The sequence below is a fragment of the Triticum aestivum genome, chromosome 7B (genome assembly GCF_018294505.1).
Source record: "Triticum aestivum cultivar Chinese Spring chromosome 7B, IWGSC CS RefSeq v2.1, whole genome shotgun sequence".
In the NCBI taxonomy this organism is placed as follows: Eukaryota; Viridiplantae; Streptophyta; class Magnoliopsida; order Poales; family Poaceae; genus Triticum; species Triticum aestivum.
The window spans coordinates 460,111,831-460,123,056 of NC_057813.1; the positions used below are offsets into that span (position 1 = coordinate 460,111,831).

The 11,226-nt window shown below is 44.9% G+C and overlaps 1 protein-coding gene across 1 annotated transcript; it reads right to left on the reverse strand.

Moving 5' to 3' along the window:
• Positions 1 to 5,209: 5,209 nt before the first annotated feature.
• On the reverse strand, positions 5,210 to 8,406 carry LOC123158054 (uncharacterized). The gene is made up of 9 exons (XM_044576194.1): positions 8,325 to 8,406; positions 6,755 to 6,855; positions 6,629 to 6,705; positions 6,382 to 6,504; positions 6,273 to 6,330; positions 6,114 to 6,158; positions 5,753 to 5,771; positions 5,535 to 5,636; positions 5,210 to 5,316 (listed from the first exon to the last, which is right to left on the reverse strand). Exons 1-9 carry the CDS (start codon positions 8,404 to 8,406, stop codon positions 5,210 to 5,212), a joined length of 714 nt encoding a protein of 237 aa, XP_044432129.1.
• Between the last annotated feature and the right edge of the window lie 2,820 nt (positions 8,407 to 11,226).

Genomic DNA, 11,226 nt, shown 5'->3' on the forward strand with positions numbered 1-11,226 from the left:
CCTCCATGCCTCTAAAATTTCGGGATGAGGCTTTTATTGCTGCCACCTATTTGATAAATCGAATCCCTAGCAAAGTTATTTGCTATAGCTTTCTTCATGTCAAGTATTTGTTCCTTCAACCATGATATCATGCAACTCTCGGATACAGGAGGAATACCTTGCGTTCTATCAAACATCACTTCGTAACTGGGTGATCATAAAGGTGCTCTACATGTATCTCCGATGGTGTCTGTTGGGTTGGCATGGATCGAGACTGGGATTTGTCACCCCGTCTGATGGAGAGGTATCTTTGGGCCCTCTAGGTAATACAACATCACGAGAAGCTTGCAAGCAATGTGACTAAGGAGTTAGTCATGGGATCTTGTATTACAGAACGAGTAAAGAGACTTGCCGGTAACGAGATTGAACTAGGTATGAGATGCCGACGATCGAATTTCGGGCAAGTAACATACCGACGGACAAAGGGAACTACGTACGGGATTAACCGAATCCTTGATATCGTGGTTCAACCTATAAAAGATCTACGTGGAATATGTAGGAAACAATATGGGCATCCAGGTCTCGCTATTGGTTATTGACCGGAGAGGTGTGTCGGTCATGACTACATGATTCCTGAAACCGCAGGGTCACACGCTTAACATTTGTTGACGCTTGAGTAGTATTGGGATATTTGATGATTGGTAACCGAATGGTGTTCAGAGTCCGGGATGAGATCCCGAACGTCACGAGGAGTCTCGGAATGGTCGGGAGGTAAATATTTATATATGGAAAGTTGTTTTCAGGGTTTCGGAAAAAGTTTCAGTTTTTTCGGTATTGCACTCAGAAGCTTCCAGAAGGTTCTGGAAACTTACAGAGGAGTCCGGAAGTCCATCAAGGGTTCCACCACATCCCAAGGGTTAGCATGGGCTCAGAGGAGGCTACATGGCCTTATTGGTCCAGGCGCACACAAGTCCCTCAAGGCCCATGGAGTTGGGAAAGGTGGAAAGTCTACCATTGTATGGAAGGGTAAGAGGAGGACTAGGATTCCACCTCCTCCCCCTTTGTTGCGCCCTAGGGTTTGGAGGGGCTGTTCCCCATGCCCCTCCACCTATATATAAAGGGGAAGGGGCGACCCAAGAGGACACACAAAGACCTTGGCGCCCCTCTCTCTCCCGATTACTCCGTAGTTCCACCGCCTCGTCCCGGTGACGCTTAGCGAAGCATTGTCGGTGCTCCACCACCACATCACCACCACACCATCGTGTTGGTTGTGATCCCATCTAATTCTCCTCTCCCGCTTGCTGTATCAATAAGGAGGATACGTCATCAAGCCGCACATGTGCTAAACTCGGAGGTGTCATCCTTCAGCACATGATCGGTTGGATCGTGATCGGATCGCGAAGAGTACGACTACATCAACCGCATTATATACGCTTCCGCTTAGCGATCTACAAGGGTATGTAGATGCTCTCCCCCTCTCGAAGCTATGCTTATCCATGAATAGATCTTGCGTGTGCGTAGATTTTTTTATTTTCCATGCAACGTTTCCGAACAGCTAGTTCTTCACAAGAAGCCACCTTAGCTTTGCTTAAGAACTTGAAGAATGAATTTGCATTAAAGGATTTGGGAGAGCTGCACTATTTCCTTAGCATCAAAGTAAAAAAAGACACATGATGGTATTCTGCTAACTCAAGTGAAGTATGCAACAGATATTCTTCAACGTGTAGGCATGAAGGATTGTAAACCTTCTAGTACACCTTTGTCTACCACTGAACATCTGTCACTACATGAAGGAGAATTGCTAAGTCTAGAAGAAGGGACAAACTATAGAAGTGCAGTTGGTGCGCTTCATTATTTATCTTTGACAAGACTCGATATATCCTTCTCTGTTAATAAGTTCTGTCAATTTTTGCATTGTCCTACATCTTTACATTGGACAACTGTAAAGAGGATATCGAGGTATATCCATGGAAGTGCTGGAACTAGATTGAAAATTTGGAAGTCACCATCAACAACGGTAAGTGCCTTCTCTGATGCAGACTAGGCAAGATGTCCTGGTGATAGAAATTCTACTGGTGGGTTTGCTGTTTCCTTTGGTTCTAGTCTTATATCTTGGAATGCAAAGAAACAAGCAACAGTCTCTTGCTCCAACACCGAAGCAGAATACAAGTCTTTGGTAAATGCAATAGCCGAGATAATGTGGGTAGAAACCCTACAAGATGAGTTAGGAATTGGAAGACCACGTGCCTCTTGCTTATGGTGTGATAATCTTGGAGCAACTTAATTATCTCTCTGCAAATCCCGTGTTTCATGCAAGAACAAAGAATATAGAAATTGAATTTCATTTTGTTCGTGAAAGAGTTGCAAGAAAGCTCTTGGACATTAGATTTATTCCAACAGGAGATCAAGTTGCTGGTGGCTTTACAAAGGCCCTACAAGATCGACAACTTCAAGCCTTCAAGAACAATCTAAACCTTGACACATTTAGATTGAGGGAGGATGTTACATGATAGGCTAACGTTGGTGTGTAACGTGATATGTATGTATGTGTGCGTGTTGTGTTGTAACTTAGCCAGGTTGTTAGACTAGATATGATCCTATCTCTTGTATAGCTTGGAGTATGGGTCAAGACTAGAAACAACCTTCCTCCACTTGTATCCTATCGATCTATATAAAACGCACGCGTCCTGCGGTGATGCATACGCTTCCATGACTTACTTCTTTCAACACACTCTTAGACTAAACTGTGTATGATCCATCCATCGCACATGGCAGAAAAATAAAACCGTCTGAAAGAAAAAGATACGTGTGTGATGGCCGATCCATCAGGCATGACTCAGAAACGAGATGTGTGTGCAATGTAAGGCATACAGTTCAGTCGACAGAACTGTTTGCGATGAGCAAAAGTAAATAGACAATTCCCCAACACAAGCTATGTGCGCTATACAACATACCATTCAAGCAGCTAAACTATTTACGATGAGTGAAAATAACATAGATGATTTCCCAGCATAAGCCGTGTACGTAGAAGGGGTCAATTATGGCCGCGACGAGGTCAGCCTGGGGTCCTGCTTCTTTCCATTGTCGATGATCTTGTATTTCTTCTAGATGTTGATGAGATTCGGATAGGAAATGTCCGAAGAAGTAAGGAACACCTTTGCATTGTTGGCGATGTCCACCACAACAAACATGTAATCAGGGTTGTTGACAAACACTGTGGAACTTTGACAAGGCCTTGTGGCCCTGCAACAGTGGCAGACGAGGATGGGCAACTGGACGATAACGACCTTTTGATCATGCCCGACACACTGGCCGGTGAACTTGAGATTGAACCCGACCATCTTGTACTTGTCCTCTTGATGGAACTACTCGAATGTGGCGATGCAACAGTCCACCCAGTAAGGCTCATTGGTGTACACCATCGTGAGGTCCGTCCCGCCATAGGATGGCATAGTGAAATGTAGGGTGAATGGCTCGTAAGCGTTCGCCCTGGAAACCATATAGGAGAAGCAGCTCGATCCTCTCTGTATGTGTAGTCTCTACGTCGGTGTGATTCTTGGGTTGTGGGGAGATAGAAATGTTGAATTGACACACTTAATGGTGCGCCATGTCCACATTACGGTTTGTTGTATAGTGTACTTAATTACATGGTGGCACCGTGCGCAGCACAATCACCTGCATGTTGCCCAAACCGTGATTGTTCGTCGGCCCCAATTGCGAGCAAAGCACGCTGAGGCTGCCAGGACCGCGGGAAGTGCCCGTGGACATCCACATGCATATATCAATTCAACACGCACCTTGGGAATGGCCGACTACTCGCTCGCGAATGAGCGGGCCGGCAACCTGGGGATGTGAGTGGGGTTTTGGCATCTCACATGGTTCTCTAGGATAAAACGTGGGTGATAAATCATGCATGACGGTAATTAGAAAACAAGCATTTTCTATGTAGCACCATCGCAAACGTTTTTTATGAACTGTCTGCACACGCTTTGTCCTGTCCTCTTCATGCACGTCTTGTCGAAGCGTTCCCGCCAGAGAATTTTTGTCCACATCTGACCACCGCACACGTCTCAGATGGCCACGCATCGTCCCCAAGAGGCGCCAATGAAGCGTTGGTGAACCTGTCCCCCCACAACTGCACAGGTTTCCATGCACAACCGGGTAGGCTTCCCACACGACTAGCAAAAAATGCCCAAAAATAAACAATCCTCACCGGCTAGCAATATAATATAATCCCCATGGCATGTGACTCACGCATCGCATTCATCCCAAGTACCTCCATCACCTTAGCTTAGCTCGCCCCTTCTCCCCCAATGGCAATGGAACCCATGCATCATCTCCCAGTTGCCCATTCGGCAGAGGGTAGCTACCGTTGGGAGGAGGCACCGCGCGGACGACAGAGTCTTCGACCGTGTGTGTCACTACAAGAAATATGTCAACTCATGACCACCACTATTGGTCACTGAAAGGTCATGGTTTTTCATTTGCGATCTTTTTGTGATAAAAACAGAAGGTCAAAAGCTGAGGGTCGTAAACTGACTATAGCGACCTTCTCTGTGAGAAGGTCGTAGACGTTTACGATCAAAATATGCCTACTGTGGCGTTTTGGTCACTAGCAACCTCCCCAGGCCACGTAGGCATCCAGCGTGGCAAGCTGATGTGGCACAAGATTCAGTCCGGTCCAATTCGGTTTTCTACATGGGCCGAGCCCAACAATTCGGCCTTTTTAGTGTATTTTTTTGTCAATTTCTGCACGGGCCATACTTCCATATTAGGGGGCCTCGGCCTTTTTTGCAATATATTTTTTTTATTTTATTTTTTGAAACTGTTTTTGTTTCACTTTTTAAACAGACCAATGCTTGTTGGGCTGTGGCCTTTTTCAAGCCAATTAGTTGTCCACTATTAGATCTCGGATTTTGAAATAAATGTTTGGACAAAATTGTTTGGGCACAAGACCTCTTTAATCCAGTTACAGACACACATCCGACATTGTTTCATATTCAAATCAGGAAAACTCAATGTCGAATTCAAATAATCCATCATACACATCACATAACACATCTCCCAGGTTTAGATAACATAACAAAATCATCTCAGGAATACATTTCCTTACACAGGAATTATGGCACATCTACTACTATCCTAACATGTACGTATATGCACGTGTGTTTGCTTGACCGGCGCATGCATCACTGTAGCAGCCAAGCAAGTAGGCATCTTTGACGTCTACTCACAGCTTTCCTCGCACCAGAGAAAGAATCAAAACAAAAAATATTAGTAACTTTAAATCAGAAAGTATATCCACATCACACAGAAGCCAAATACTATGAATTGATGATTAGTAGACACGGACATGATTCAGCTATGTAATGGCTACCACAAGCAAGTGACAAGTGTGTAAGCAAGCTGCTAATGTACACAAGGTGATTGAGCTCCTGCTGTTTAGTACGCATACACGGTAGGCTACTGCTGCTAGTGTTCTAAACCAATAGAGCATGCTATAGGAGCAGAAAATAGGGAGCTAGGGCTAGAAGATGGAGCCGACTCACCAGAGAGCTTGTGTTCGCCGCCGTACAAAGTCGCCATCACGCCGGTCGCCTCAAGAAGCACCACCGCGCTGGAGACGGTGCCAGACGTGTGCAAGAGCAGAGCACCTGCTGCATCCATTTCCAAATAGAACAAGAACAAAAAATTAGGAAGGGCTGCAAACAAATTAGGAAGGGTTTAAAAAAAGGACAGTTATTTAGAATGACAACAGAAATTCAGCTAGTACCATGCTTTTCATTCTCCAGCTAGTTAAAATGAGATACTCATTCATACAAGAAAACATAGACACAATATGAATATTCATTGCACAAGTGCAAGTCATGAAAAATACTTCACTGCAACACATTGCGCCTAAACTTTGCATAAGATATAATTGATAAAAATCAGTTTGCTGCTACTGCCATTAGAAAACCGGCACCGAATTGAGCAGTAATAGAGATATATTTGATAAAAATCAGTTTGCTGCTACTGCCATTCAAAATCTAACTGACCAACTGGTTCGAACACTAGGCGAAGTAAGACAAAAACAAGTAAATCGGCACCGAATTGAGCGGTAACAGAGAGGGGAGGGGAGACGTGCAACTTACAGCATCACTCATGGACTTCCACTTCTCACCACCGGCCTTACCAATCTGCAATTCAACCAACCTAAACCATATCAGGACACAAAATTCACAAGGCAACTCATCTCGCAGCACCACCAGTTCGAATGAACAACGAGACAGAGGCGGATGGGGGACGCTTACCACGGAGACCAGCTTGACGCCGGGGTGCTTCTCCTTGTACTCCTTCCTGAAGTTGTCCCTGCGAAGACGAAGCACGCACCAAATCCTCGGTCAGGACGCGACGCCACACCATAGAAGCAACACGAATCGAACCAGGAACCAAGACTGGGACTCACATGAAGATGAAGAAAGCGCTCGAGGGCGCGTGGGCTTGTTGGGGTCCTTCTCAGCCTTGATCTTCTTCACCGCAAGCCTGCGCCACCATAACGGAAACAACAACAACAAACCAAACCGAGTCAGAACCCGACGTGAAATAGCAGCAGCCACTACGGGAAACAAAAACGAGACGGGGAGACGAGGGAGGGAGGGATCGGGACCTGGAGTTGCCGGCGCAGGAGCCCACCTTTGTTAATATGTTAAAGAAAGTTGATTTGCCAACATTGGGTAACCCCACCTGCATGAAACATCAATAGTAAACTTCATATATGCTCTTATTCCTCTACTTGGCAACAGCAGAATAGTGCGCCAATTATCTCGTGCGCGAGGAAGTCCTTGTCGTCCACTGCCAAGCAGCAGGATGCTGGTGGAGCATCCCTCACCGAGCCTACAGGAAGTTTTGCATATAGTTAGAAAACCTGGAAACGTACAGGATGGACTACCATAACATAGCATTGAAGAAAGGAAAGCCCACAGAATGAAAACTGGGTCGCTAACTTGACTATCTTCCCCTCCAATTTGTTTTGGATGAGGAATTGCCTTAATATATGGTGCTGCAGTACACCTATTTTTCTAAATGAAATTAAGCCTACCACTTCCTGCTCTCAGATTTCAGTTCATTTCCAAACTTTGCATTCTATTTATACAAGCACATCTAATATTCTACTATATATGCTAGATTATTGTTACCTTACTAAGCTCTTAATTATTACTAGTTTATAATGGAAATAAAGTACCTTAATGCATCCCCTATTAAATGACATTACAAACTGCAGTGTGCATGTGTACTGATATGTTTACCCACATGTTGTGAAGCATGGAACATGACAAGAGAAATGCAAAGGATGCCCAACAGAACTCTTGCTCCATAGCATTATTTCTACTATAGTTGCAGACTTGGGAGTCCCACGTAGCTAAACCTTTTGTATATCATGATTTAATAAATAAGTTGAACGTCCTTTTAACCTACTAATGAACACTACCTGGGCACTATTCAAATCTAGAGTCAAAACAGAAGGCACTAATTAATTCCTAGGATTGACAAATGTAAACCAGCGACAAAAGTAAAGAGTGTTACATCTAAAACCTGTTGATGTCTGCTACAATGAATTCAATATGGAAAGTACCAACAAAATGGCAGTATCCTCTCACATAATTCAGACAACATGTATAGGATAATGTAGCAGTACATGTGTGTGAACAGAAACCAAGTTCATTATGGAAAGTACCTACAAAATGGCAGTAAAAGGTTTTTCAGTTTTATGTTTAGTAGCACAGGCAGCAAGTAGATCAGTCCATTTTTCAGTTCAAGGAAATTCAAGACAATTTAGAAATGCCTAATTATTTTATATCCACTACAGAAGAATTGGCAGATTATCCTCAAACTGCATTCTTTACTGTAAGAGGGATGCTTCACTTGTATGCATCACTTCCATTCGTACGTGCTAAGGCCAATTCAAACCCCTGAGACTAGCGGCATTGAATCGTTTTATAGGGTAGAATCATTGTCCCAGATCTGAATTTTAGCTGCTATTATAACGCGAAATTGATTTTGGGTTTGGCGTGTGTGACACTGACTGCTGTTGAAAAACTGGCCATGGCCATAGTGGTTAATGCGAACAAAGATGGGCATGGAGGGGATGAGGGGCAGGGACTTACTACTTCGATGTTGATCCTGTAGACGACGTGCAGCACAACATCTTCTCCTTGGCTGGCCCCCTTCCTTCACAAGCTGAAGCAGACCGTACTGTAGCAGATCGGAGTGAGCAAACTGCAGAGAACGCGGGAATCAAATGTGGGATGAAGGAAACCAGAAGAAGGAGAAGAAGAAGAGAAAGGGATTCATACCGAGCATACCATAGCCTCTCCTTGTGGACGTTGTGTTGCTGGTCTTGCTCTTGGAGAAGAGGGTGCTGAGGATCCAGAGCTCGGTCGCCATGGCCGCCCGCGCACATGCTAGGGTTTGAGGCGCGGGGAGGGAGGGAGGGAGGGAGAGCTGTGGAGGTGGAAGGAGGAGGGCGTGGTGGCGGCGGGGCTCCTCTCCTCGACTGTGGTTTGGGCGTGGTGGCGGCGCAGATGCAGATGCGGTGTGGATCTGGCCCTATGGAGGGGAGGGGAGGGGAGCGGAAAGGAGGGGGCGCCGGCGGGGAGGAAGTTGGAGAGGAGCGCGAGCGGGAGGAGCAGGTCAAGGAGGACGATGAGGAGCCCAATGTGAGCCTGAGTAGATGCGCATGGATGAGGAAGGGGCGGAGGCGTCGGCGAGGTGCCAGCAAAGATGGCGGTGGAGGTGCGGCGCCGAGGGCGGGACGAGCGCGGCGGCCATGCAACGGAGGGCGCCGACTGAGGCCTCCAGGACGGGCGGAGGAACAGGTGGTGGTGCGCGGGCGCGGGCGGTGTTGTCGGATCTGAATCAGCAGGGTGGCGGCGGCGATGTGGGAGAGGGAGCGCGTGAGGGAGGGACGATGAGCGTGCATGGACGGCGACGTGCGGCGTGGATCTGGGAAGTGTGGGGCGTGGGGAAGGACTGTGATGGGGAAAAGGGAGCGGCGGCGGCGATGGGGAGAAGGGGTCATGCGGTGATTCGGGAGGGGGATGCGAGAGAGGAGTGTGTGGGGGACTCCATGGACGGCGGGGCGCTCCGCTGGAGGGAGGTGGCGCCCGCGATCTGGAAGGAAGGAGGAGTGGTGTGCGGGGAGAGAGGGGCACGAGGACTCAGGAGAGCTAGGGTTTCGGCTTAGGTGGGCTTCGGGTGAGGACAGCCGTTGGATCCGGGAGCATCCGATGGTGATCCATCCACGATCCGCGTGAAACGCCCACGGACCAATCAAAATGCAGCACACGCGTACGATGTCATGACCATCTAAATTGGTCATAGTTAACTGAAAAATTGGTCATGGTTGATTAAAAATTCATTTTCCATTTTTCGAGTGCCCAAAATGAGTTCTTTTGTAAAGGATATACCATATATTTATTTCAAAATTGTACCAAATCAATTTTATAAAATACTAGGACATATTTAATGCACAATTGACTAAATGGTTGGGTGTAAAAAGTTTTTATACACCTCTGGTGAAAAAGACAAATTTCGGTCGATTCAGCTGGAAGCGGGTCAAATATTTCTAGGTACATAAGTATCTGTTTAATCATACAAACACAAAAAAATTTCTAAGATTCAACCACTAGCTAGGAACGGGCATGCCCCACGTTTTGACCGCATTTTGAAACGGGCATAAAAAATTCAAAAAAAATCAAAAAATTGGAAAACCTTCGCATTGTGTCATTATATGTGACCAAGTTTCCAGGAAAAATAATAAACTTGTAATACGGTAATTATTTTAAAAAAGTGTTCTCAGAAATGAGCTATCATGCGTGAAGATTCATGGCTTTCAAGCCAAATGGTCAATCTTATGGCCACATTCATGGCATAGTTTGTTCAAATGATCTCATATTGTGCATAAGGTTACATCTTGGAATTCCAAACAATGTTGCCTAAGGAACTTTTCATTTTCTTTGCACGGAAAATTCATTTTTCATTTTCTGAGTGCCCAAAAGGAGGTTTTTTCGTGAAGGAACTACCAAATAATTGTTGCAAAAATGAACCAAATAAATTTTATAAAATACTAGGCCATCTATAATGCACAATTGGCAAAATGGTTGGGTGTCAATTTTTTTGATCCACATCTGGTGAAAAAGACAAATTCCCATCAATTCAGTTGGAAGCGGGTCAAATTTGAACTGCAGCTACCTCATAATTTGCTCTTTATTTTTTCCAAAAATCATCTCTAGGTAAATAAGTATCTATTTAATCATAGAAACACCAAAAAAATTCCAAGATTCAACCACTAGCTAGGAACGTTCAAGCCCGCCGTTTTGACCGCATTTTGAAACGGGCATAAAAAATTCAAAAAAAATCAAAAAATTGGAAAACCTTCGCATTGTGTCATTATATGTGACCAAGTTTCTAGGAAAAATAATAAACTTGTAATAAGGTAATTATTTTAAAAAAGTGTTCTCAGAAATGAGCTATCATGCGTGAAGATTCATGGCTTTCAAGCCAAATGATCAATCTTATGGCCACATTCATGGCATAGTTTGTTCAAATGATCTCATATTGTGCACAAGGGTACATCTTGGAATTCCAAACAATGTTGCCTAAGGAACTTTTCATTTTCTTTGCACGGAAAATTCATTTTTCATTTTCTGGGTGCCCAAAAGGAGGTTTTTTGTGAAGGAACTACCAAATAATTGTTGCAAAAATGAACCAAATAAATTTTATAAAATACTAGTCCATCTATAATGCACAATTGACAAAATGGTTGGGTGTCAAAATTTTTGATCCACATCTGGTGAAAAAGACAAATTCCCATCAATTCAGTTGGAAGCGGGTCAAATTTGAACTGCATCTGCCTCATAGTTTGCTCTTTATTTTTTCCAAAAATCATTTATAGGTAAATAAGTATCTATTTAATCAGAAATACATGGTTTGATGGCGAGACATCGAGGTTTGGACGGTGGCCGAGGGCCCCAACACTAGAGCGCGTAAGCTCGCATGCCCGCCGCGTGGTCACCGCGTGACCGTGGCGTTGCCATGTGTTCTGGGCGTCCTAGGCATGTCTAGTGGGTTGGGAACTCCCCAGGTAGGTGCTAGGAAGAAAATCACAGCATAAGATTCTCACGAGGAGACCGATCGATGCTCAAACATGAATAAGCAGCCAAGTGTTTGATTTGCGGTACGGGAAATGCACATGGCTAATGGGTG